We start from the raw sequence: 27509 nt of genomic DNA, 5'->3' as shown, positions 1-27509 counted from the left end.
ATGCCGGGCCTCTACTCTGTAACACCGGGCCTATGCTCTGTAATGCCGGGCCTCTGCTCTCTTACTCTGGAATTCTGCTCTGTAACTCTGGGCCTCTGCTCTGTAACTCTGGGCCTCTGCCCCGTAACTCTGCGACTCTGCTCTGTAACACCAGGTCTCTGCTCTGTAACGCCGGATCTCCGCTCTGTAATGCCGGGCCTCTGCTCTGTAACGCCGGGCCTTTGCTCTGGAATGTTGGGTCTCTGCTCTGTAATTCTGCTCTGTAACCCAGGAATTCTGCTCTACAACTCTGGGCTTCTGTTCTGTAACTTTGGGGTTCTGCTCTGCAACTCTGGGCCTCTGCACTGTAACTCTGGGCCTCTGATCTGTAACTCTGGGCCTCTGCTCTGTAACTCTGGGTCTCTGCGTGCTGGAGTTTCTGGGCGCCATTCTCCGACCCCCTGCCGGGTCGGAGAATCGCCGGGGGCTGGCGTGAATCCCGCCCCCGCCGGTTGCCGAAGTCTCCGGCACCGGAGATTCGGCGGGGGCGGGAATCGCGCCGCGCTGGTTGGCGGGCCCCCCCCGCTCGATTCTCCGGCCCGGATGGGCCGAAGTCCAGCCGATAAATTGCCTGTCCCGCCGGCGTGGATTAAACCACCTTTTGAACGGCGGGACAAGGCGGCGCGGGCGGGCTCCGGGGTACTGGGGGAGGGCGCGGGGCGATCTGGCCCCGGGGGGTGCACCCACGGTGGCCTGGCCCGCGATTGGGGCCCACCGATCCGCGGGCGGGCCTGTGCCGTGGGGGCACTCTTTCCCTTCCGCCTCCGCCACGGTCTCCATCCACCATGGCGGAGGCGGAAGAGACTCCCTCCACTGCACATGCGTGGGAAACTGTCAGCGGCCGCTGACGCTCCCGCACATGCGCCGCCCGGGGATGTCATTTACGCGCCAGCTGGCGGGGCACCAAAGGCCGTTTCCGCCAGCTGGCGGGGCGAAATTCCTCCGGCGCCGGCCTAGCCCCTCAATGTTGGGGCTCGGCCCCCAAAGATGCGGAGCATTCCGCACATTAGGGGCGGCGCGATGCCCGTCTGATTGGCGCCGTTTTGGGCACCAGTCGGCGGACATCGCGCCGTTTTGGGAGAATCTCGCCCCATATTCTCTGGATTAAAAGTCTCAATCTCTGCTTTGCTGTCCAGTAACATAAGCACCATATTGTGAGCAACAAATCCATATTGATAAGAATAATTAGACATGGCCAAAGATGGGGTAAGGGAAGCTGAGATATTGATCAAAAAAGAAAAGGAAGACTTACATTTACGGAGCAACTTGCATGTCCACAGGTTATCCCAAATGACTTGACAGCCAATTAAATAGTTTCAAATTGTATTCAATGTTGTGAAGGCAGGAAATATAGCAGCCAATTAGTGTACAACAAGTTTTCTTAAACAGAAATTGTATAATAACCAGACAATCTGTTTTTGAGAAGTTGTTGTGATTAATATTGACCAGGACACCTCCGCTGCTCATCCTGAATATTGCCATGGATTCCTGTACATCACCTTAGGAGGGTAGACAGGGCCTCCCTGTCTACCTGGTTTAGCATCTCATTCAAAAGACAGCACTTGCTCAGTATGGCACTGGAGTTTCACCTTATATTTTCTTGCGCAAGTCCTGAAATGGGACTTGAACCAACAACCTCCGACGCAAGCGTGTGACCAATTAAGCAACATATGACACAGTTGGGTCAGATATGATTCACTCAAATGGTGAAACAGTTTTGAGGAGCTACATCGACTCTTCATGGAAAGTCATGGGGCGGGATTCTCTGTTGGCCGACGCCCTAATCGGGAAACGTGACTGGGCGGAGAATAGGTTCTGACGCCGAAATTGCGTCAGGCGCTGACTTGACACCAAATCGCAATTCTCCGGCACCTCGACAGCTCTGATGGTATTCTCTGGGGCCTACGTGACTTTCCGCCTCCGATGGGCTGAGTTCACCACGGCGAGCTTCACTTGTGCTTTTAAAAATCGTGAAACCGACGTTGTGGCTGATGAGGGAGAGAGGAGGTAGGACACAGAGAAGAGCGACTGTGGGCTGCCGGGCCGGACACCGGCCAGGCTGGCTGGGATGGGGGAACACCTTCTAGGGCCGGCGGAGTGACGGTAATACAGGCTGAGTGGCCACGGTGACCCCCACAAAGGACTGGGGCGGTGCCCAGGCACGGACCGCAATTACCATTGTCCGTGCACCCACTGTCCAGGCCTCATCCAAGGACCAACACACACTGGGGGGTGGGGGGACTACTGGCCAGGGGCACGGACACCGCATCCCATCCCCTCAACCCCTCACTCCCCGCCCGGCCACCCCCTCGCCTGCAACCAGTTCCATGATACAAACCTGCCGCATTACGGGGTCTGGGCCCTGGGTTGGCAGTAACAGTGGGTCTGGTCCATGAGATAGGGGATGATGATGAGTGCTGGTCTCCACATCATCTGACAATGTCTGACTCATGCCCATGATAGCACTTTCCACCGTCCACCTGGGTGATCCCTGCATGCGAGCTGGCTATTCCATCAGACGGTGCCATTGATTCCCTGGGGAGACGGTGGTGGGGGCGGGTGGGAGGGGGGGGGCAGGGGAGTGAGGGGGAGGGGAGCCCGGGCCATCCACAACGTCTGCACATTCCCCCCTTCTCCTCTGGCCAGCCCAAACCAGCCTATTCCTCACACCCCTCTGACAGGGCACCGAGGCAGGTTGTAACAGTGGTAACAGGTGTTTGATGTGAACAAATATTTACAGATTTGTGCCCTAGTCCCTATAACTGTGCCCTGCACCCTTGCCAACTTAACTAGTGACGAGCTTTCAGGCTCTACGGACCCTAACGCTATGGCTAGGTGGTTCCCCAGATGGTACAGCGGGAGTAGAGGTGGCCTGCTGTGATTCCTGCCCTGGGACCTGGCTCCCTGTTGACGGACGTCTTCTGGGGCTACTGGGCCTGGATGAGCCCGGCTGCTGTTCGGGCATCCCGGGTGGCTTGGTGCTGCCCTGTTCTGCCCGCTGCCCACCAGATGCACCAGGGACAGCAGGAGTCACTGGCACGGACCCCATCACCTCCTCCCTCGGGGTGCCCGTTGGCCCCTGGGCTACACCATGCGAGGGGTGCGAGTGGAGCAATTCTGTGAGGCACTCCCGCCACCTGGCACTGCCAGTCCTGGAGGCCCGCTGTAGTCTCCACCAGGGTCTGCACACTCGCAGCCATGGAGCACAGGGAGTGGACCATCTATGTCTGGGACTGTGCCACATCACCTATTGACTGTGCCACCATCTTCTGGGCCTGTGTCACATCAGCCAGTGACTGCGCCATCTCCCTCTAGGACTGGGCCACCACCCTCTGTGACGGTGCCACGTCGGCCAGCGTCAGGGCAATGCCATGGCCTGCTGTGATTGGACCACGCTGAGGAGCGCTGCTGCAATTTCTAGGTGGCTCTGGGACGTGGTTGCCTGTGAGGCGGCAACCCTGCCCTGGGCCTCGGTCAGCACCTGCACAGAATGCCCCAGGCCTTGGACATGCTGATCCATAGCTAAAGCTGTCGCCCGCAAGGCCTCCACCGTGAACTCCACCCATGCGATGTTGCCCTGGGTGGCGCACATGGTCGGCATCACCTCCTACTCCTGCACGCGGTTGGACTCCTCAAACTGCACCTGCAAGTGCTGGGTTTTCACCGACAACTCTTTGTAATAATAATAATCTTTATTGTCACAAGTAGGCTTACATTAACACTGCAATGAAGTTACTGTGAAAAGCCCCTCGTCGCCACATTCCGGCGCCAGTTCGGGTGCACAGAGGGAGAATTCAGAATGTCCAAATTACCTAACAGCACATCTTTCGGGAGGAAATCGGAGCACCCGAAGGAAACTCACGCAGACACGGGGAGAACGTGCAGACTCTGAAGAGACAGTGACCCAAGCCGGGAATCGAAACAGGGGCCCTGGAGCTGTGAAGCAACAGTGCTGTCCCTGGCTCTGAGACTGCGTATCCATGATTGCTAGGACTGTCCGTTTGGGACTGCCCCTCCCAGAAGCCCAAAACCCACCTGGACGGCAGCTAGGGGTCGGCCTGCCGTCCGGCCCCTCGGACACTCCTAGATCCACCTGCTGTACTAGGCCAACTGTATGGTGAGCACCAGAGAGTGTCCCAGGAGCCTGTTCATTAAAGTACCCAACCACAGTGAGTGTCTCTGGGATGGTGGAGGGTGTTAGAGACAGCTGTGACAGGAAATCACTGTCATCCTCTGACTCGAGTTCTGGGGTCTCCTGAGGCTCGGGCAGAGGGCTGGTGTCTGAGTTGCTCTCAGCGTCGCTGCTCGGCTCACTGGGGTGCTCCGGCAGTGGCCTGGCTGGGGGAGGGGCACACCAGATGGACCCGCCCCATCATCAGCAGGTGCTGCAAGACACAAGACAAGAGGCATGATTAATCTGCGGGTCGGGGGGTGGTGAGTGTGTGGGTGGAGTGGGGAGTGGTGAGGGTGGTGTAGGGTGCGGGTGGTGTTGGGATGGCGTGGGGATGAGGGTGGTGTTGGGGGGGGGTAGCGTTGACACATGGGGAAGCGCAACTAAGTGGGGCCTCAATTCCTCGCCCATGGCCGAACTCCACCTCGACGACCACCATTTCCTCTAGGCCGCCGACCACGTCCATGGCCCTCTGCTGAGCCACAGTGAGGGGCCGCAGGTCCGGCGGTCCCCCTCTACTTTTCTCCTGCTCCCGGGGGGGGGGTGGAAACATCAAACAACAGTGTTAGACAGTCTGACGCATGCATCCTGGGGGTGGGTAGCTAGTGGCCACAGTGTCCAGGGCACCTGGCCATGGCAGCCGGTACGGATGCCGGTATATGGTGTAGAATGGGAGTTTGCCTGCCCTCCAGGTGGGGGGTGGGGTTACGGATGTGTGGGACGGGGGATAGTGCCAGGGGCACAGTGATGCCTTCGCACCCTGACCACCCTGAGGAGGTCATGCAGTTTTTTGCGGTACTGCTAGCTGGTCTGGACGAGTGCCCATGGCGCTGACCGCCTCTGCCCAGGTACGCCAAATGACAGCGGCTGGCAGTCTCCTTCCCGGGCTGGGGTACAGGGTAATACTCCTTTCCTCCACGATGTCCAGGAGGGTCTCCAGCTCTGTGTCCATGAACTTTGGGGCTGCTCGCTTCGCTGCCATCTTGTTGGCTGGGATAGTGTGTGTGGGGAGTGAAATGTGTATATGCGACTGCAGCTTGTCAGCCTCCTGAGTGTCAATCACGAAACCGACGAATCCGGAACCGTTTCTCATTAGAATCGATTGTGTTCCACATGGCACCGGTGCTAGCCCCTTAACAGTAGGGAATCGGTCCAGGTGTGGCACCAGTTTTGCTGGCATGGAACTCCACAAATTCTGCATCGGCGTCAACACATAGTCTTAGAAACGGAGAATCTAGCCCATGATGTTTTTTGAATTTTAGGAAACAGTGGTGTACAGCTGTGTTTTTCAAACTTTTTTCCTGGGATCGACTTTTACCAACCGGCCTCCTTCGGGACCCACACCGGCCAACCTTCACTACCTACGCCAACTGAGCTTCACGACCCATGACATCCGAACTCCAAACTATTATTGCCTACCTTTACTGCGTGGGGCCTGCTTGTTCCTCACAATCTCACTTGCTTTGTCATTCAATGTTACAGTTCTGCAAAGGACTTCAAGCTGATGATTTAAGTTCTTGCTGCATCCATTGAAAAAAACTCAAGAGGTTTGTCCTGGAACGCGCCATGCTTAGTTTTCAAATGCCTTTGAAAACTAGAGAGTTTTAAGCTTTAATTTTCCAGTACTTCCCTGCATATAACACACATGGGCTTTGCACCCTGATTTGCATTGGCACAATTATAAAGCCAAACCTCAAGAAATCCTATTTATACTGCTTTGTTCCCGATTTCAGCTTCTTCTTAATGGGTTGTTCATCAGAGACCCTGGAGCTCACACGAGCACTACTTTGTCCTGCCCTGGACTCTCCTTAGAAGCTCTCTCCAGCAGATTCAGTTGTGAGATCCTGGCCTGTTTGTGTCTGTGGCCCTCTCTTCCTTATTACAAACTGACCATCTGTAACCAAGAAGTTGGATGAGGGCAGTGTAGTTGACATTGTCTACATGGACTTTAGCAAGGCCTTTGACAAGGTACCGCGTGGTAGGTTGTTGCAAAAGGTTAAATCTCACGGAATCCAGGGTGAGATCGCCAATTGGATACAAAATTGGCTTGGCGACCTTAGCCAAAGGAGGTTTGGAGGATTGATTTTTAACTGGAGGCCTGTGACCAGCGGTGTGCCTCAAGGATTGGTGCTGGGTCCACTATTAATGATTTGGATGAGAATGTAGGAGGCATGGTTAGTAAGTTTGCAGATGAGACCAAGATTGGTGGCATAGTGGATAGTGAAGAAGGTTGTATAAGATTGCAACAGGATCTTGACCAATTGGGTCAGTGGGCCGATGAACGGCAGATGGAGTTTAATTTGGATAAATGTGAGGCGATGCATTTTGGTAGATCAAATCAGGGCAGGACCTACTCAGTTAATGGTATGGAGTTGGGAAGAGTTACAGAACAAAGAGATCTAGGAGTACAGGTTCATAGCTCCTTGAAGGTGGAGTCGCAGGTGGACAGGATGGTGAAGAAAGCATTCAGCATGCTAAGTTTTATTGGTCAGAATATTGAATACAGGAGTTGGGACATCTTGTTGAAGTCATACAAGACATTGGCAAGACCACAATTGGAATACTGTGTTCAGTTCTGGCCACCCTATTATAGGGAGTATATTGTTAAACGAGAAAGAGTGCAGAAGAGATTTACGAGGATGCTACCAGGACTTGATGGTCTGAGTTATAAGGAGAGGCTGATAGGCTGGGACTTTTTTTCCCTGGAGCGTAGGAGGCTTAGGGGTGATCTTATAGATGTCTATAAAATAATGAGGAGCATAGATAAGGTCGCGAGTCAACATCTTTTCCCAAAGGTAGAGGAGTCTATAACTAGAGGGCATAGGTTTAAGGTGAGAGGGGAGAGATACAGAAGAGAGCGGAGGGGAAAGCGTTTCACACAGAAGGTGGTGAGCATCTGGAACGAGCTGCCAGAGGCAGTGATAGAGGCGGGTACAATTTTTTCCTTTAAAAAACAGTTCGACAGTTACATGGGCAGGATGGGTTTAGAGGAATATGGGCCAAATGCGGGCAAGTGGGACTAGCTTAGTGATAGAAACTGGGTGGCATGGACAAGCTGGGCCGAAGGGCCTGTTTCCATCGTGTAAGCATCTATGACTCTATCTTCACACAGTCCTGTTGCTTGCTTGCTGGCAGTTACAAAATGGAGGAATCTCTCCTCCTCTTGGGTGCGTGACCTGCTCTCTGCTGCTGCTAGTCTCAGTAATGGTGACCATGAAACCATTGTCAATTGTTGTAAAAACCCATCTGGTTCACACATGTCCTTTAGGGAAAGAAATTTGTCGTCCTTACCGGTCTGGTCGACATGTGACTCCAGGCCTACAGCAATGTGGTTGACTCTTAACTGCCCTCTGAAATGGCCCAGCAAACCACTCAGTTTATTAAACAGCTACAAAGTCGAAAAGGAATGAACCCAGATGGACCACCCGGCATTGAACTCGCTACCGGAAATGGCAACGGCAAACCTAGCCCTCTTGACCCTGCAAAGTCCTTCCTAACATCTGGGGGCTTGTTACAAAATTGGGAGAGCTGTTTCACCAGACTAGTCAAGCAACAGCCTGACATAGTCATACTCAAGGAATAATATCTTACAGATAATGTCCCAGACACTACCATCACCATCCCTGGGTATAACTTGTCCAGCCGACAGGACAGACCCAGCAGAGATGAATGAGGCAGAGGTGTGCAGTTGGGAGGGAATTGCTCTGGGAGTTCTCAACATTGGCTCTGGACTCTATGAAGCCTCATGTCACCAGGTCAAACATGAGCAAGGAAACCTCCTGTGGATTGTCATCTCCCCCCCCAACTCCCCCCCCACCCCCCGAACCCCCCACCTTGGCTGATGAATCAGTACTCCTCCACTTTGAACACCATTTGGAGGAAGCACTGAGGGTGGCCAGGGCACAGAATATACTCTGGGTGGGAGACTTCAGTGTCCATCACTAAGAGTGGCTCGGTAGTATCACCACAGACCGAGCTGGCCGGGTCCTAAAGGACATAGCTGCCAGACTGGGACTGCAGCAGATGGTGAGGGAATCAACATGAGGGAAAACATACTTAACCTCATCCTCACTAACCTGCCTGCCACAGATGCACCTGTCCATGGCCATATTGATAGGAGTGACCACCTTGTGGAGGAGAAGGACCATCTTCATATTGATGATACTCTCCGTCGTGCTGTGTGGCACTGCCACTGGTTAGATTTTGAACAGATTGGGGAATTTAAAACTGGGCATCCATGAGATGCTGCGTGTCATAGTATACACCAGTATATCATGGTGCAGACACACACACACTGATGGACACACAGCGGGACCAATCAACACACACAACACCACAGCCAATCACCAGTTAGAGCACACTCACTATAAAGACAGGGGGCATCAGAGTTCCCGCTCATTCAGGATGCAGCCTCTTAGAAGGACAGAGCTTATAGCTTACAGCACAGATCTTCACCATGTGCTGAGTGCATAGACTGGTTCGGACAGGCATAGGTCTTTAGTTTAATCCAACATCGTGTTAACCCACAGTGAAAGTATGTTCAACAGTTTCTAACTTAATAAAATAGTGTTGTACTATTTTAAGTGTTGGTGGCCTGTATGTGTTCCACGGATCCAGAGCAACCAATACAACATGATACCAGGAGTTGAGGGGTGTTAGAACTTCTTAGACCTACCTGCAAGTGATCTGCCTTCCACCAGCATACAGCCATCCTGCAAAATGGACAGCGTCCGCCCGCCGCCGCCGCTCCGCATCACCGGTAACCTCGGGGCCACCTGGAAGATATTCAAACAACGCTTCCAGCTCTATCTTGAAGCCACAGACCGGGAAGCTGCCTCAGACACCAGGAAGATTGCTCTCTTCCTATCCACGGCCGGAGAACATGCCATCCACATTTTCAATTCTCTCACCTTTGCTGATGGTGAAGATAAATCAAAATTCAAGACGGTCCTCCTCAAGTTTGACAGTCACTTCAACATCGAGGTGAATGAAAGTATCTTTTATTTACAGAAAAACGCAAGTGCATGTTTTATTATTCTGGTTTCATAGGTCTCTGGGGTCTAGTCATACCCGAATATAGGGGATCGGATTCGATATACCGGGGTTTGAGCACGGTACGCACTCCTTCTCCATTTGCGGAGGCGCATAGTCTGCACTGCACAGCAGAGTATTGCCAACGCTAATAGTGCTTCAATGACATACGACAGGGAGTACCAAGTTATGAACTTGGCACACCAGGATAATGCAGCGTGGCTGGTGACTGGGCCCTCGGTACTGCGGGGCAGTGAAACATTAACGGCAGGGGGGTTTGGAGTAATGGGGTCTGCGTTCCCGCGCAACCAAATGTTCATCATGAAAATTTTGATCACGATGAAAGAAGTCCTCATGGCTGTCCTCTTTCTTTTTCTTTCCTTGTGTTCTGTTTTCCTCCGGTCCTGGAGCTTCTGGAGTTCTGTAAAACAAGCATAGTATCTGTAACTACCTTGGTATAATATCCGGTATGTTAGTGTGTCTGTCCTTCTTGGGGCCAATTGAACCCTTATAATTGGTCACTATATATTTTTCAAAACAAATGTTAGGACACGGCACACTTCCCAATGGTGGACCAGTGCTAAGTTTATCATCCAAATGTTCCTGGATGTAAATAGCATGAGGCAGCAACCCAAGGGTCGCCTAAATAAATAAAACTGTTTTGAAAGGAAAAGGTTGAATGAGGTGCGTATGGGCCGTGACGGGTAAGATTGGATGGCGTCCCCAGGTAGGACAGCTACCAATACCGTATGTCCCCTACCCGAGCGTTTTTGACCAGCGGGGGATTCCCAGGCAGGGCGGGTCTCATGCCGTTTCTCCACTGCCTGAGCAACCGACAAGAACGGGCAAAAATTTAGTCATCATGGTGGGGTTGCTGCTGTGATTCTACCGTCAAATCAGATCGGGCATCTGGCCTTGAACCAGTACCAGCTGAAAAGCTAGTGCTGTGCTTCTACCCTCGAATGAGAATGGGCGTCTGGTACCCGAACAGGTATCATCTAAAGTGTCTGCAGACAAGCTAGTTCCACTGAACAGGCATCTGGTCTGTTGACCAGGTATCTGTGGACAAGTTGGTACCATTGTGGTATCTGTGGACAAGTTGGTACCGCTGAACAAGCGTCTGGCCGCGGTGGGTGTCCGTTGGAAAGAGCTAAAAGGTTTCAGGTGAATGGGTGTGTGACGGTGAGAAAAAATTCTCCCGTTGGACGAACAACACTTAAACAAACATACAAACAACATAAAACATCCTGCAGGTTCCATCAGGAAGGACAACACTTTTCCCAAGTGTCTCCTTTAAATCATCACGTGGACACCTCAGTTCTGTGTTGCGAACAGGGTCGCAAAGTGGTTGGCGGATTGGGGATCTGACTCGAGGTCATCACCTTCTCCCGGGTGCCAAATTCTGGAGTGAATTAGCGTTGAGAGGGCTGCGTGGTATGAGTTGGGGTTGCTTTCGTCGTTGCGGACGAGTCTGTAGGAGTTGTTGCGGTGCCAATGGCGTTCGTCAAGTTGTGTGGGGACAAAGTCAGGGTCGTCTGTGTGATTCGGTGGTCGGTGGTGTGGTTTGTTTAAGAAAGTGATCAGGAAGGGATCACTGGAGTCGAACTCGGAGTTGCTGGGTGTGGGACCAGGATAGTAGGGAGGCGTGCTGTGGCTGTCGTCAGAGTCATAGTCGCTGTCTCTGCTGCTGCTGTGGGTGTTCCAGGGCGGAGTGTAAATTTTGAGGGTGGAGTCGGGGGCGAGTCCGTGTCTGGGCTGGACGTGGTGGGGGTTGGTGTGGTCACGTTGGCTGTGGGCGAGGTTTGGTCTGCTGCGTCAAGCATGACGTGGTGGGCGTGGTTTGACTGTGCTCCAGAAGCCTTTCACTGGTTTCTGTGAAACCACGCAGTCTTACCATTTTGGTATTTGATTTTGTATACCGATGGGCTTACTTTATCCGTAATGGAGTGCGGACCCGAGTATTTCGGAGACAGAAATGTGCTGGGTTTATACACAGACAACATCACTTGTTGTCCTATATTATACTCTGTGGCATGTACTGCCTTATCAAAACAGGCCTTGCTCTGTTTTCTTTTAGTGCCCAGTTTAACAGCGGCTGCTAACTGAGCCGTTTTTACGTTTGCAAGTAATTGCTCAACGGCTTTCTCGTGGGTGAGGGCCGTAACTTCAGGGCTGGTCAGGCCTAAACCCAACAAGTATTCTGTCCCTTTCATGGGCGTCCGGTCATGAGGGTGTGTGGGGTGTAACCTGTGGAGGTGGAAACAGTGTTACGCAAAAACATCAGCGCAAAGGGGAGGACAGAATCCCAAGTGGTGTTGTTCTGCTGGACCATTTTTCTAAGGGTGGTTTTTAGGGTCCGATTCATGCGCTCCACAATACCACTCGACTGTGGGTGGTACGCAATGTGAAATTTTTGGGCTATGCCAAATATCGTGAGGAAGTTCTGCATGACCCGTCCCATAAAGTGAGAACCTTGGTCCAATTCAATACTGCGGGGGAGTCCCCACCTTGTAAAAATGTGGTGGGTTAGGATTTTGGCGGTGGTTTTCGCGGTGTTGGTGCGGGCTGGAAATGTTTCCACCCAATTTGTGAAAGTGTCTATGACCACCAGAACATATTTATAGCCATTCCTGCAAGGGGGCAATGGACCTATAAAATCGATCTGGAGGTTAGTCCAGGGGCCGTTAACGGGTCGGGTGTGGCTGAGTTGTGCCTGTTTGGCAGATCTATCTGGGTTGTTCTGTGCGCAGATGAGGCAATTCTCAATGTAATGGGATACATCCTCTTTGAGATTTGGCCACCAACAAAGCTGTTTGAAGTGGGCTGCGGTGGGATCGATTCTCTGGTGTCCATGACACCATGGGGGGCAGCACGGTAGCCTTGTGGATAGCACAATTGCTTCACAGCGCCAGGGTCCCAGGTTCGATTCTGGCTTGGGTCACTGTCTGTGCGGAGTCTGCACATCCTCCCCGTGTGTGCGTGGGTTTCCTCCGGGTGCTCCGGTTTCCTCCCACAGTCCAAAGATGTGCAGGTTAGGTGGATTGGCCATGATAAATTGCCCTTAGTGTCCAAAATTGCCCTTAGTGGTGGGTGGGGTTACTGGGTTATGGGGATAGGGTGGCGGTGTTGACCTTGGGTAGGGTGCTCTTTCCAAGAGCCGGTGCAGACTCGATGGGCTGAATGGCCTCCTTCTGCACTGTAAATTCTATGTTCTATGTTCTATGACCATCATGGAATAAACAGATTAATTGGTTCCGATCCTGCTTCGGAACTACATAAAGGGTATCTTTCAACACCACACCGTCATGTGTGGTCATCATATTTCTGTACCTCTCGTATGAGGCTGGAAACTTCCCTTTCACGATCTCAGTGAGAGCGCTATCCTGCTTCTGGGCCCCTACTAGATCTTCGATCCTAGTCTGCGTGACCTGAACTGCACTCACTGGCGCACTCACTGGGGCGCTTTTGGAGGGCTTCCAAAAATACCCATGCCTGGATCCTGCCTTTGCCAGCGCGTCGGCTTTTACATTTCCAGGGGGGGAGGAACGATGGTGGCTGCGGACTTTTATAATGCCAAAAGTCCTGTTCTTGGCTTTTTTCAGAATATGGCGGAGTAATGGGGCAGAGGGGAGGGGTTTCCCATCCGCGGAAACAAATCCTCTTGTTTCCCAGGGGTTGAAATTCGGTGAGGCTGTTGCAAACGTCTAGACTGTCTGAATATATGTCTGCTGGGCTGGGGAAGGAATCGGGGTGGTCTATAATGTAAGCGATGGCCGCAAGCTCTGCTGCTGCGCGCCTCAGTGTCCGGGTAATTTTAATGCGATTTCCTCGAGGGCGCGTCCCTGCGCGTCCTCCACATAAATCCCACAACCTGTTATGCGTTGCCCATCCAGGACCGTGGAAGATCCATCCACATAGATCCTAATGGGATCACACGTGTCCGGGTGAGGGGGGCTTTGAGATGGAGTGGCTAGTTTTCTGGGGGGTGTTTTCGCGATAAAGGGGCCTGTATTATGGTGGGGCGAGATGATTTCACACTCATGGGGCTTCCGGGGTACTGTAGATTGTCCGATGAGTATGTGTGTGTCTTGTCCGTTTGACTGTGATGTCCCGTCCTTGTAAGAGAAGGGTCCACCTAGCAGCGCGAATTTGGCTGACGGTACCGTCTTTAAGTTGTCCGTCTAGTAAAAGTTGGGTGGGGGTGTGCTCGGTCAAAATGGTGATGGGGTTCAGTCCGGTAATGTATGAAAAGTACTGGACTGCCCAGAAAACTGCGAGCAGGTGCCTCTCACAGGCTGAAAATCCCTGCTCCACAGCATCTAGAATTCGGGAGGCATAAGCCACGGGTCTTAGCTGGTCATGCCGTTCCTGCAGGAGCACGGCTGAAAGGGTGCGGTCTGTGGTCGCTACCTCTATTGCGTAAGGGGAAAGCGGGTCTGGAACTTGTAGTGCGGAGGCGGCTATGAGCGCCTGTTTTAATGATTCCACAGCATCCGTATGCTGCGGAAGCCACTCCCAGGGGGCTCCTTTCTTTAAGAGATCTGAGAGGGGAGCTGCCTTGCTGGCGAAACCGTCAATGTGGTTTCGGCAGTAGCCAACCAGTCCTAAAAACGACCGGAGGGCTGAAACGTTTTGGGGAAGGGGCAATTTGGCGATCGAGTCAATTCTTTTGTGCTCGATCTCGCGTTTGCCGTGTGTGATGATAGTACCCAAATATATCACCTTTTCTTCCAATATCTGGGCCTTTTTGGGGTTGACTTTACAGACAATGGAATATAGTAATTCCAGGAGTTCGGACAGAAGCTCAATGTGCTCTTCCTTTGTGTCTGTCTGCAGTAGTGGATCGTCTACATACTGTACCAGACATTCGGGGCGAGAAAATTTCGCTAGTCCATTTGCCAGATGTTGGTGGAAAATGGAGGGGGAGTTGTGGAAGCCTTGTGGCAGGCATGTCCACGTGTATTGCTGCGCTCGGAAAGTGAAGGCAAATTTGTACTGGCACGCCTTTGCCAATGGAATGGACCAGAATCCATTACTGACGTCCAAAACCGTGAAATATCGGGCATGGAGTCCCTGTTTGAGCATGGTCTCGGGACTTGTTGCAACGGTGGAGGCTGCTACGGGGGTGACTTTATTGAGTTCCTGATAATCTATGGTCAAGCGCCATGATCCGTCGGGTTTCCTCACTGGCTAAATCGGGGCATTATTAGTTGAGGCTACCGATCTTAGGACGCCCTGCTCTAATAAACTTTCTATAACCTTTAGGATTTCTCCCTCTGCTTCTAGGGGGAATCTGTACTGCTTTTGGGGTCTAGGGTCCGGTCCTGTTATTTGTACGGAACTAGTCATCCGTCCACAGTCGTGTTTGTGGGTCGCGAATGCTGCCCTGTTTTTTTGCAGGACTGCCCTAACCTGGCGGTCCGTGCTGAGTGTGGTGGGGTTGAACCAAAACTCGCCTACTGCGCTAATTTTGTTCATATAATCCCCTATATTGAGCGTTGCGGGGGCTCTAGCGGATTTCGCCATCTTCCAGACACACTGGTTGACTGGATCGAAAGAGAGATGGTGAGAATTCATGAAGTCGATCCCCAAAATGTGCTCCGACTAACACTATGGGGTGTTTTGTATTAATGGTTCCGATTTGGATGGGTACAGGGGTTGTGATGTGTCCCTGCTGTGAGTGGCCTGTGAAGCCGCTGAGGGTGATAGTGGCTGTAGTGGGCCACGTGTCCTTACCAAGGGTGGAGGAATTTAATGTTGTGCGGGACCCTCCTGTGTCCCAGAGAAGCTTAATCGGCTGTCCCCTAACCTTTGCTGCGACTACGGGTCATCCTGACCTATCCCAAAGGGTATCGCAGACCCAACTGGGGGAGCCTGTACACAGTCAGTCTGTTCCGGTCAAGTCTGTCTGATCGGACTGGGCGCTAACGCTATGTATGGGCTCTGCCTTTTTCTTATTGAGAGTGCCTGTCTGTTGGGCTCTCTGTGTTTTTTTAGGGGCCTTGCATTCTTTGGCAAAATGTCCCAATTGTCCGCAATCGTAGCATTCTTGCGGTTTTGCTGGGGGGCTGCTCTTTCCCTCGTTTACCCAGGCGGGGTTGTGAAGAGTGGTTCTTACTGCCTTCACGTCTGCGGCGGCTTGTTTTTCTTCGGGGGTTCTAGCTGCGGGTTTACTGTGAGCCGACTGTTCCCAAACGCGGGACAATCTTTTGACCACCCACTTCTCATTATGAGCCTCCTCCGAAGGGTCATAATTACTACAGGCATTGTGTCCTGCTTCCGTGGCATGGGAGATAAAGGTGCGGGTCCATTTGGCCATATTGTCTGCGGACAAATGGGCACGGTCTACGTTTCCGAAAACGGCTTCAAAGTGAATCCACAAGCGTCCTGCGAACGCTGTGGGGTGTTCAGACTTTTTCTGTCTGCACTTAGTTAGGCCATCTATGGGGTCGCCCCGGTTATACCTGATCGCATCCAGGATCGCGGTATGCATTTCTGCAAGGGGGCCTCCTCCTACGTTCTGTGGGTCGGGAAGGGCTGCTGCGACCGATGGGTCTAAGCTGAGGACTGTGAGCTTTGCCTGCTCTTTCTCACCCAGGCCGTACAAGGTTGCCTGGTGTTTGACGGTGGCAAAGAAATGGTGTGGGTCTGAAGCGGGGAGGAACGGTGTGATTTTGGCACACGCGTCCCGTAATTGCGTCACTGTGAGGGGGGTGGAATATAAGATTTCCGCCACGTCTGCTGTGGCGGTGCGGTGGGTTCTTACAGGGTTCATGGGAGCCTGTATTACCTGCTGTGTGGGGGGTGGGGGTGCTTTCCTCCTTTGGGGCTTTCCCTGCGCAGATGTTCCCTGAACATATCTCTGCGCTGTCTCCTGCAATTCTTCCCAATCAGGGCCGTCTTCCTGTTCTAAACTTTCCCCAAAGGTGTCTTGGAATCCCTTTTGGACAAAAATCATTGATTGTAGGTCTGCAATTTGCTTTCGGCACTTCGCATGGTCTAAGGTACTCTGCCTTTGTTCCGTGGTTGCACCGTGGAGCGCTCTCAAGGCTGCCTTGAGATCACTGCATTGCTTCTGTAGCGTCTCCATCTGCTTCTCTGTCTCTTTCTTAACCAGGACTGCACGCTGCGTGTCCTGATAAGCCTCCTCATACTGGGATTGAAAACTGCTTAAATGCGCCAGACAAGACTGGTGACCCCGTTTGGGGTCAGCCACCTCTTCGTCCTTGGCTTCTAACTGCCTTTTCAATTCCAGGTTCTCTTTTTCCATCTCGCATACATCGATTTTGCTCATATGATATATGCCTTCTATTTCTTGTGACGACCTCCTCTGTGCCTCGCAATTGTGCCATACAGGACACGATTGCCATCGGCTTGCGCGCTTTCTCTAAGCTTTTCTTATGAATTTCACTCATGTTCTCCCACCAAGTATGCCCTATACATCCGGGACCTGAGTCGTCATTATTACAGAAACCGCTCCACACGGGCCATCCTTTGCCCTGTAGAAATTTTCGAATTTCCACTTCCCAAATGAGACACTGTCCCACTTTAATGCTGCTGATCGGTGCGACCGTGAATTCTTCGGGGTTCATGAGGCATTGCATTGCCTGCATGGCCATCTCTCTTATCTGCTTGCTCCGTTCAAATTTGGAACAGGTGGCTAAGGTGGTGTCGTAGATGCGGGTATGGCTTGCGCTAATTTCCAAAAATACTGACTTCTGACAGTTTTGACGCAACAAAATCTATCAGTTTTACCTTATAACCCTGTTAGTTATGCATGCATACACACACTTCCGAATTGTGAACTATTAACCAGAACCGCTTCAACACTTGTGGGTTTTTTTTGTTTTTGTTTCCAATTGGATTCTATTCAAATTTCTGGGGTTCTCCCGGAGTGGTTTTCCACTTCTATGTCGGGTCCCAGCGGAGTCGCCAATTATGTTGCTCTTTTTTGCCTTAGTTTTATTAGCTCTGATAATGTCACCTTTGCGCACGAGTCGCCAGGTATCTTTCTGATACCGCCACATGGTTCAAGCTCGAATTATGATTAATAAGTCAGCACACCGCTTAGTAAGATTGAAACCAACGGTCATTTATTATGTACAGCAATCAATACTTACACAATAATCCTACTATCTATATCAAAACCTACCACTACTGGCCAATACTTAACTTTTGGGGATGGCCCACCAGGTCAGGGAAACGAATGGTTTATCGAATTGGATCTGGCCTGCGGGATTCAAAAGGCTGATACGGGTCGATGGCTAGGAATCTCTATCGGGTAGCGATCGCTGGAGTCAGGCTTTCTGTTTCTGGTCGATGTTCTTGCGAAGGTTGCGAGCAGGAGAAGAAGGGAGAGAGAGCGATCTGAACTTGGCCCCTCAATTTATAGGGCCCAGGGGCTTCCCGCCTCTCGGGGCGGCCCTTGACCCTGAGTCCCAAGCGATTGGACTTGTTCCCAATCACTGGGTTCGATATGCTCCAATAATGGGGCGATTCCTCGATCGGGGGGTGGTCGTTCACCTGTCTTTGTTTCGGCCACTGCAGGCGCCGAGAGGTCTGGCCCGGCATTCAATTGCTAATATGTTGCAATTGTTCCCGGGGATCGCCGATTAAACTGCAGATGTCTGTGTTGATGTGCTGCTAATAGTCGTAGGTATCGATCTGGGCCGACTTCCCCAGAGCCGAATACGCTATTCTGTCTGCAGCTGTCCGTTTGTGTCCTGTTGGCTGCTTTTCCCATCAGCCTTTTCGGTTAGCCATTTTATATCGGGTTTTGGCCAAATTAATAGGGAATCAGCCATTTTAGGTGGCTACAGTAGCTCCTCACAGACCGCGTGTTTCGGTTGGAGCAGCAATTGGATGCACTTAGGAGCATGCAGGTGGCGGAAAGCATCATAGATAGGAGTTATAGAGATGTGGTCACACCCAGGTGCAGGCAGAGAGATGGGTGACCACTAGAAGGGGCAGGCAGTCAGTGTAGGAATCCCCTGTGGTTGTCCCCCTCTCGAACAATATACCGCTTTGGATACTGTTGGGGGGAATAGCCTATCAGGGGAAAACAGCAGCAGCCAGAACAGTGGCACCATGGCTGGCTCTGATGTTCAGCAGGGAGGGTCAAAGCGCAGAAGGGCAATAGTCATAGGGGACTCTATAGTCAGGGGCATAGATAGGCACTTCTGTGGACGTGAAAGAGACTCCAGGATGGTATGTTGCCTCCCTGGTGCCAGGGTCCAGGATGTCTCAGAACGGGTAGCGGGCATTGGATTGGATTGGATTGGATTTGTTTATTGTCACGTGTACCGAGGTATAGTGAAAAGTATTTTTCTGCGAGCAGCTCAACAGATCATTAAGTACATGAGAAGAAAAGGGAATAAAAGGAAATACATAATAGGGCAACACAACATATACAATGTAACTACATAAGCACTGGCATCGGATGAAGCATACAGGGTGTAGTGTTAATGAAATCAGTCCATAAGAGGGTCATTTAGGAGTCTGGTGACAGTGGGGAATAAGCTGTTTTTGAGTCTCTTCGTGCGTGTTTTCAGACTTCTGTATCTCCTGCCCGATGGAAGAAGTTGGAAGAGTGAGTAAGCCGGGTGGGAGGGATCTTTGATTATACTGCCCGCTTTCCCCAGGCAGCGGGAGGTGTAGATGGAGTCAATGGATGGGAGGCAGGTTCGTGTGATGGATTGGGCGGTGTTCACGACTCTCTGATGTTTCTTGCGGTCCTGGGCCGAGCAGTTGCCATACCAGGCTGTGATGCAGCCTGATAGGATGCTTTCTATGGTGCATCTGTAAAAGTTGGTAAGAGTCAATGTGGACATGCCGAATTTCCTTAGTTTCCTGAGGAAGTATAGGCGCTGTTGTGCTTTCTTGGTGGTAGCGTCGACATGGGTGGACCAGGACAGATTTTTGGAGATGTGCACCCCTAGGAATTTGAAACTGCTAACCATCTCCACCTCGGCCCCGTTGATGCTGACAGGGGTGTGTACAGTACTTTGCTTCCTGAAGTCAATGACCAGCTCTTTAGTTTTGCTGGCATTGAGGGAGAGATTGTTGTCACTACACCACTCGGTTCTCTATCTCCCTCCTGTCTTCGGACTCATCGTTATTCGAGATCTGGCCCACTATAGTCGTATCGTCAGCAAACTTGTAGATGGAGTTGGAACCAAGTTTTGCCACGCAGTCGTGTGTGTGCAGGGAGTAGAGTAGGGGGCTAAGTACGCAGCCTTGCGGGGCGCCGGTGTTGAGGACTATTGTGCAGGAGGTGTTGTTGTTCATTCTTACTGATTGTGGTCTGTTGGTCAGAAAATCGAGGATCCAGTTGCAGAGTGGGGAGCCAAGTCCTAGGTTTTGGAGCTTTGATATGAGCTTGGCTGAGATTATGGTGTTGAAGGCGGAGCTGTAGTCAATAAATAGGAGTCTAATGTAGGGGTCCTTGTTTTCGAGATGCTCTAGGGATGAGTGCAGGGCCAGGGAAATGGTGTCTGATGTGGACCGGTTGCAGCGGTATGCGAATTGCAGTGGATCAAGGCGTTCTGGGAGTATGGAGGTGATGCGCTTCATGATCAACCTCTCGAAGCACTTCATTACGACTGAAGTCAGGGCCACTGGTCGGTAGTCATTGAGGCATGTTGCCTGGTTCTTCTTTGGTACCAGTATGATGGTGGTCTTCTTGAAGCAGGTGGGGACCTCGGAGTGGAGTAGGGACCGGTTAAAGATGTCCGGGTATCGTCCTAGCATCTCAGTCAACCCTTCAGAAACTGTTTGGAGGATGTGCTGCCATTGCAACCGCAAATGGCGCAACCAGTCCCGACCCAACATGCTGGGCCCATGGCCGCGCACCACGATAAGTGGGAAACGCCCCTCCTGGCGTCCATAAACAACAGGGGTCATTGTAGTTCCTGCAATGTCCAGTGGTTCCCCCATGTATGTGGCCAACCTGGCCTGTGAGTCGTTTAATGTAAGGGTCTGTATACCCTGCTTGATGCGGTCGAATGTCCTCTGGGAGATCACGGAGACCGCTGCACCAGTATCCAACTCCATCTCAAGCGGGTGGCCATTGACCCATACTGTCACCTTAATGGGGGCCACACGGGGAGCTGCCACACAATGCAGCTGCAGGCAGTCGTCCTCCGTCTCCACGTCCTCAGGAGTAGTCCCCGCAGGTTCATCCACATGGAAGTACAGCCCCTGGGCTGGTCCCAGTTATGGCCCCTGGGCTGGTCCCAGTTTCGGTTGGAACGACGGCACCTCTGGCGCCCCCAGGACCGCCGTCCGCGACAGAGTCGGTGCCTACAAGTCTGACACGGACATGGCTCCTCATCCATTGGTTCTGGAGAAGGCTCCCTTCGGGGAGGAATGTCCGACGGCCACTGGCGTCAGTCCAGACGTTGCCTCACCCAAGGTACCGCAGGAGTGCGGGGGAACGTTTTCGGACGGAAGGGGTTGCGCCCCAAGGCATACACTTCCATTCCCTGTAGCTCCTGCACTCCTCGTTCTGCGCTCTCTCGGGACAATACTATTTGAATGGCCTGTTGAAAAGTCAATGTTGGCTCAGCTAACAACTTTCTCTGGGTGGCCGCATTGTTAATACCGCAAACCAAACGGTCGCGTAACATTTCTGACAAGGTCTCACCATAGTCACAGTACTCCGCAATCCTGCGTAGCCTGGATAGAAAATCGGCAAGGGATTCTCCAGGGGTCCTCTCAGCGGTATTAAACCGGTAACGCTGGACTATCGTGGACGGGGTTGGGTTAAAATGTTGCCCCACTAGATTCACAAGTTCATCAAACGTTTTGGTGTCCGGCGCAGCTGGGTACGTAAGGCTCCTAATCACCCCAAACGTATGCGGGCCGCAGGCGGTGAGCAATATGACCACCTGCCGCTCGTTTTTGGTGATATTGTTTGCCCGGAAATAGTAACGCATCCGTTGTGTGTACTGGTTCCAGCTTTCCAGCGCAGCATCAAAAACATCCAAACGTCCGTACAGAGGCATGGTATAATAGAAAACAACTTCCAACCTGTGTCCAACAAAAATCCAGGGAGGTGGCTTCAGCAGTGTAGACAACTATTCACTTTAACCTTCGTCGCCAGTTTTGTGAGGGCCACGAAGAATCCAGCACGAGTTTTAATGATACAAAGTAATAACATTTATTTACAATAACATATATACATAACAGTAGCAGTAACTTCCCTTGCTGCATACTCCTTCCTGCTGGTTCCTGAACCGGCCAGCTTTATTTATACTAGGAGTTTACTAATGGTTTCTCCGCCCCCCTCATTGGGGAAGCTCATATTCCCACAGGATTGTGGGATTGTCATTAGTCCCCAGCCAATGGTACGTAGGCAGGTTATAACACAAGGTTTTGTGGACCTTATCAGATTGAAAGGAAATTAAGTGAGGTGAATTATGTGGTAAAAACACCAGATAGAAGGAAATCTGAGTGTCATGTGAGAGTACCTTCAAGAAATGGGTGTTTATAAAATGGGTGTGTATATAAATATCTGTAGTGAGAGTACCTTTAAGAAATGGGTGTTTACTACTGCAGTGATGTCAGAGAGTGGGTGGAGCTGGGCTGTCTGTCAGCATTTATTTTTGATTTAGGCTGTTTGCTGCAGGGTGTGTTTTAGTTTCGTTTTCAGTGTTGGAGCTGAAGCCAGATAGATCAGGTGTACTGTTGATCTCTCTGCCATGAAAAGACTATCTCTTGATCATTTGGTGAATTCAGAATTATAAATGTTCTCAATGGTGAATGTAAACCTAATGCACTTCGGTTAAAAGGTGTTTCTATTGTCTTCTGGATGTTGTTCGGGAAGTTATTAAGGATTACTTAGTGTTGTCTTCTTTGGGTGTTGTATTTGAGTTGATGGTTGCTAAGATGTTCACTGTATGTTTTAAAAAGGTTAACTTGAGTTCATAGAATAAACATTGTTTTGTTTTAAAAAATACTTTTCCATTTCTGCTCTACCACACCTGTAGAGTGGGTCGGGTGCTCCCCATACCACAATCTATTAAAAGTTGTGGGTCAGGTGAACTCCATGATACACTTTGGGGTTCTCTAAACCCTGACCCATAACAATGGATCCAGGTGCAACGGATGAAAAGCACACGTGCTCCAAGCCAGGAGCTGAGCTGATGATGAATCACCCAACTCACTCCGCCCAACTCATTAAAATACCCAGGCGCCGGATTCAACCAGCAATTAGGACCCAATAGCCGTACCTGGGAGACCTCGCCAGGGCGTTGTTTGGTGCTGGTCCTTACAAACGTGTACCAGGCATCAAGGCACCTGGGGGGGGGGGGTCTCACAGGCCATTGGAGACCTATAGGTGGCCCGGGAGAAAGATGAAGGGGGATCTTATTGAAACTTACAGGATACTACGAGGCCTGGATAGAGTGGACATGGAGAGGATGTTTCCACTTGTAGAAAAAAGTAGAACCAGAGGACACAATCTCAGACTAAAGGGACGATACTTTAAAACAGAGATGAGGAGGAATTTCTTCAGCCAGAGGGTGGTGAATCTGTGGAGCTCTTTACCGCAGAAGGCTGTGGAGGCCAAATCACTGAGTGTCTTTAAGACAGAGAAAGATAGGTTCCTGATTAATAAGGTGATCAGGGATTATGGGGAGAAGGCAGGAGATTGGGGATGAGAAACATATCAGCCATGATTGAATGGCAGAGCAGATTCGATGGGCCGAGTGGCCTAATTCTGCTCCTAGGTCTTATGGTCTTATGGGACAAGCACTCTGGCACTCCCCTGGCACCTGGGCACTGCTAGCCTGCAAGGATGACACTGCCAGGGTGCCCGAGTGGCATTGCTGGGGTCCTGAAAGGGAGGGGCAAGTTCGGGGTTGCTTGTCAAAATAGTGCCCCATTCTGCGAGGAGCCTTTCCTGCTGGCAAGCCTCTGCGGCTTTCCTGGCGGCGTGAGTTGATTTCAATGGGAAATCCCATTGACAAACCCAATCGATTGCTAGCGAATTGCTCGCCAAAATTCTCCGTCCTTGCTAGCAGTGGAGACGGGGCCGAATCGCAATGGAAAATACCGACTAAAGTAGCCAATGAGGAGGTCTCTAAATGGTTACTAGTAGCTATTCATCTTGGTTTTCTCTTTAACCTTTTATCCATGATCTACAGTCTCTCTCTTTGGAATTTATTTACTTGGTTCCCACCTCTTCCTCAAAAGTCTAAAGAAGGCAAAGATTGCATGAGTAGAGAGCTGAACAGAGGGTGGGTACACTGGCCTAATTGGGTGGTGTCTGAAACTAATGTGATATAGTGAGAGTAAGTGCCTCCCCACTCCATCTGGCATGATGGCCTCGTACACATCATCAAGTGGCCATCACAGAAGGAGACATCATCAGAAGGAGGACAAAGACAGGCGAAGAGTAGACAATAGGTTGTCTCTACATTGCTGCAAAACCATGAGCTGTAGGATGATAGAATGGAGGGTTACAGGCTCAGGTGAACGCACTCTTTTATTGTGTATTGCTGGGTACTGCTGCAAATACTCAAAAGCTACACAGCCTTGGCTTGGCTCTGTCCTCACCTTTGGTGAGCATTCTGAGCAAAGTCTGAGCACTGTGGGGCAGTGAATGAGGGCTCAGGAAGGAGGAAAGGAATCAAATCATCCCTGGTGAAGAACACTAACTGCCAACATTTCCTTTTTATTTCTCCCTTTTATGCAGCTCAGTGACAGAAGCAAGGAGTGCGTCTTCATAGAGATAGTTCTGGAAAACAACTATACTGCCCTGATGTCTGCAAAATATATGGGCTGGTACGTAGGCTTCACCAAAAAGGGGAGGCCGAGGAAAGGACCCAAAACTCAGCAAAACCAACAAGAAGTGCATTTCATGAAAAGATACCCTAAGATCCAGGGAGAGACGCAGGCACCATTTAAATTCACCACAGTCAATAAAAGAACTAAACGAATACGGCCATTGAATTCCAGTTAGAGGACCTCACAGACCTTGAACTGTCCCAGAGCATTATTTTTGCATCATTATTATTAATAAAATAAGACACAGAAGGAAGATCTATTTTTGTATATTGTATGACAGGTTGGGGGTGTTGGGGAAGGGAAGAGTTGTACCTATTTGTTCCAACCCTTTTAATGTCATCAACCTGTCTTATTTAAAGGAAGACTATCAATTTGAGCAATTGGAACAAAACAACACTAGAGAGAAGACAGAATCACAAATATATAATTAACGGAACCGACAGCCCCTCTTCACAGATTGGTAGTTTTCCGAGAGGAAAAGAAGAATATATCGTGAAAGTAGACGGATATACAAGTCTGACTTGCCTGGAACTGGGGTGATGTCTTTTGGTCTTCTGCAAGGAAATACAATGAATGGAAACCCTTCTTGGATCTCAAGCGCTTCTGAAGGCAACTAAACAATTATTTTTTTTCCAAAATATGACTGTATCTTGTCCTCTGTTCTGGACAGTGCTACAGATTGCTGCTATACATCAAAGAGAGACGTTCATTTTCAGTTAAAGCTATGTTATGAGTAAATATTTATTTCATCTCTATGTATAATACAGATCCCTTGAAGCAAACTATACTGCCTCAGTGATTAAATGCGAGAGCATATTGAAAACATTGCTCTGAGTCTTCCAAATATCCTGCTTTGTTTTATCTTTAACATGAACTGTCAGTGCTGTCTCTTGGATTTCAGTGAATGGTGGGCTGGTGACATTTCCGAACTGCATCCTCTTAAACTGTACGATAATCTTCAGATTCTTGGTTTGTTGTTGTTTTGAAGTTCTTCCCCAGCATCCTGAGCAGCATTTGTCCCTCAATCCACATCAATTAAACAGATTATCCAACATTTCCCTACGTTACAATAGTGACTGTCCTTCACAAGACCTTTTTTATTCATTCATAGGATGTGGGCATCACTGGCTGGGCCAGTATTTATTGTCCTTGCTGGGCCATTTCAGAGAACATTTAAGAGTCAATCACATTGCTGTGGGTCTGGAGTCACATCTAGGCCAGACCAACTAAAAACGGTAGATTTCCTTCCCTAAAGAACATTAGTGAACAATCGGCAATGGTTACCATGGTGAAATTTGGGCCGGAAATCTCTGGCCTTTGGAATTCTCTTTTCTCGCTGGCAGTGCACCTCCGACTTGCAGATTTCCTGGTGGCATGGGGTAGCTTCAGTGGGAAATCCCATTGACAAGCGGCAGGAGTTGAGAATCCTGTCACCCAGAGACCAGGCACACCGCCGAGAAACAAGTTGCTGGGGGACTGGAGAATCCCAACTTTGACATCAATAAAAAATCTGGATTAAAAGTCTAACGATGACCATTTACCACAGTGGGTTTTGAACTCGGGCCCCCAGAGTATTGCCTTGGGTGCAAGGATCACTAATCCCGTGACAATACCTTTACATCACCACATCCCCCTTGGCATTGCCTTCGTCCAATTTCAATATCTGAGCATTCGGAGTTGTATAATCTCAGAGTGAAGAAGTTTCAGGTCCTGAATTAGACACTGGTAGCAGTGGGATTTGGCTCAAGTGAGGATGAACTTGTATTTCAGTAGCTCCTTCAATAACCTCAGGACCTTCTAAATCGCTGGACAGCTCATGAAATACTTTTTTAAAATTGTATTCACTATTGTAGGAAATACAGCATCCAATATGTGCGCAACAAACTCCCACAAACAGCAATGTGACAATGAGGGACTCTAGACACCAAAAATAGAAAATGCTGGACAATCTCAGCAGGTCTGAAAGCATCTGTGGAGAAGGCGGCTAACGTTTCAAATCTGGTTAACTCTTTGTCAAAGCTGGAGAGAACTGGAAATAGGGTCAGATTGAGACTGTTGTGGGGGTGGGAGAGGGATGGAGGGCATAGAATCATAGAATTTACAGTGCAGAAGGAGGCCATTCGGCCCATCGAGTTTGCATCGGCCCTTGGAAAGAGCACTCTACCCAAGCCCACACCTCCATCCCATCCCCGCTACACAGTAACCCCAACTGACCCTTTTTGGAAATTAAGGGCAATTTATCATATCCACCTAACCTGCACATCTTTGGACTGTGGGAGGAAACCGGAGCACCCGGAGGAAACCCATGCAGATACGAGGAGAATGTGCAGACTCCACACAGACAGTGACCCAAGCCGGGAATCGAACTTGGGACCCTGGAGCTGTGAAACAATTGTGCTAACCACTGTACAACCGTACGGTATGGAGTAGTGAGGCTGGATAGAGGGCCAGCGACAGATGGAGATTGACAAAGATGTCATGGACAAAACGACAAAGGGAATTTAAATGATGGTGATCATGGCTAAGAAGGGTGCTGATAATGACACATTGAGAGATCTGAATGTGGTAAGCAGTGTGTCAGAGGACAACTTGGAACAGGCAACAGATGGCCCCAGTGGGGTGGAGTTGGTGGGGGGAATAGAGAGGGGAGACGGTGGTAAGGGAAAAGCAGATAGATGGAAGAAATTAAAATAAATTGATAAAACTAAAAATGGGGTGAAGGTGGAGGAGAGAGTTCACAGTCTGAAGTTGTTGAACTCAATGTTAAGTCTTTTTAGATGTTGGGAGGGCTATTGGCCAGAACACTTGGGAAGAACGCCCTGGTCGTTTTTACGCCTAAATTGGGACGGTGCCATTTTTCAGATGCTCCGCCCCCTCACAAACGGCATACTTCCACGCCATTGGAACGGCGTCAGGATGTCACCTGAGGCCCTCTCCTGATGCTCCGCCCCTGATGGGCTGACTTCCCGACGGCCAGTCGGGTGTCCTCTCAACTTTCGCGAACCCGGCGTGGCAGCTGCGGACTATGTCCAGCGCCACCACACTTGTGGGGGGGGGGGGGGGGGGGGGGGGTGAGCTGTTCCATTGGCAGGGGGGGCTTCGACGGGGTCTGGGGGGACTGGTAGACGGTGGTCCGAGGGAGGTTACGGGGGGGCACTAACTAACAGGCCGGGTCCGCATGCAGCTGGTGCCATGTTGTACGGCCTGCCAATTCTGCGTCCGTACCTGCAGGTAAAGCCGGGGGCTTTATGTGGTGCGGCTGCTAGCCCCACACCGGGTGGAGCATCGGATCGGTGGCAGCGCCGACTTTTTGATCGTAAGACCAGACGCTTCCTCCAGACATAGCTGCAAAATCGGCGAATCCAGCCCTCTGTTCTTCAAAATTGTGCCATGGGATATTTTACATCCACCAAAGAACGCCATCTAAAAGGCAGTGCAGCACTCTGACAATACTGCATTGGATTGTCAGCCTAGATTA

The 27509-nt window shown here is 50.7% G+C and overlaps 1 protein-coding gene across 5 annotated transcripts in view; it reads left to right on the top strand.

Moving 5' to 3' along the window:
* Positions 1 to 24856, top strand: part of LOC140426738 (fibroblast growth factor 18-like) — a 313982-nt gene extending 289126 nt beyond the window's left edge. For all 5 annotated transcript variants that reach the window (XM_072511863.1, XM_072511868.1, XM_072511866.1 and 2 more), the window contains one exon: positions 23940 to 24856. In XM_072511863.1, coding sequence (XP_072367964.1) covers positions 23940 to 24206 — 267 coding nt within the window. In that variant the 3' untranslated portion in view covers positions 24207 to 24856. The remainder of the gene's footprint in view (positions 1 to 23939) is intronic.
* Positions 24857 to 27509: the final 2653 nt, after the last annotated feature.

Source organism: Scyliorhinus torazame, chromosome 7 (assembly GCF_047496885.1).
Source record: "Scyliorhinus torazame isolate Kashiwa2021f chromosome 7, sScyTor2.1, whole genome shotgun sequence".
In the NCBI taxonomy this organism is placed as follows: domain Eukaryota; kingdom Metazoa; phylum Chordata; class Chondrichthyes; order Carcharhiniformes; family Scyliorhinidae; genus Scyliorhinus; species Scyliorhinus torazame.
The sequence above is the reverse complement of the archived record's forward strand: the minus strand, read 5'-3'. Positions and strand labels throughout refer to the sequence as shown.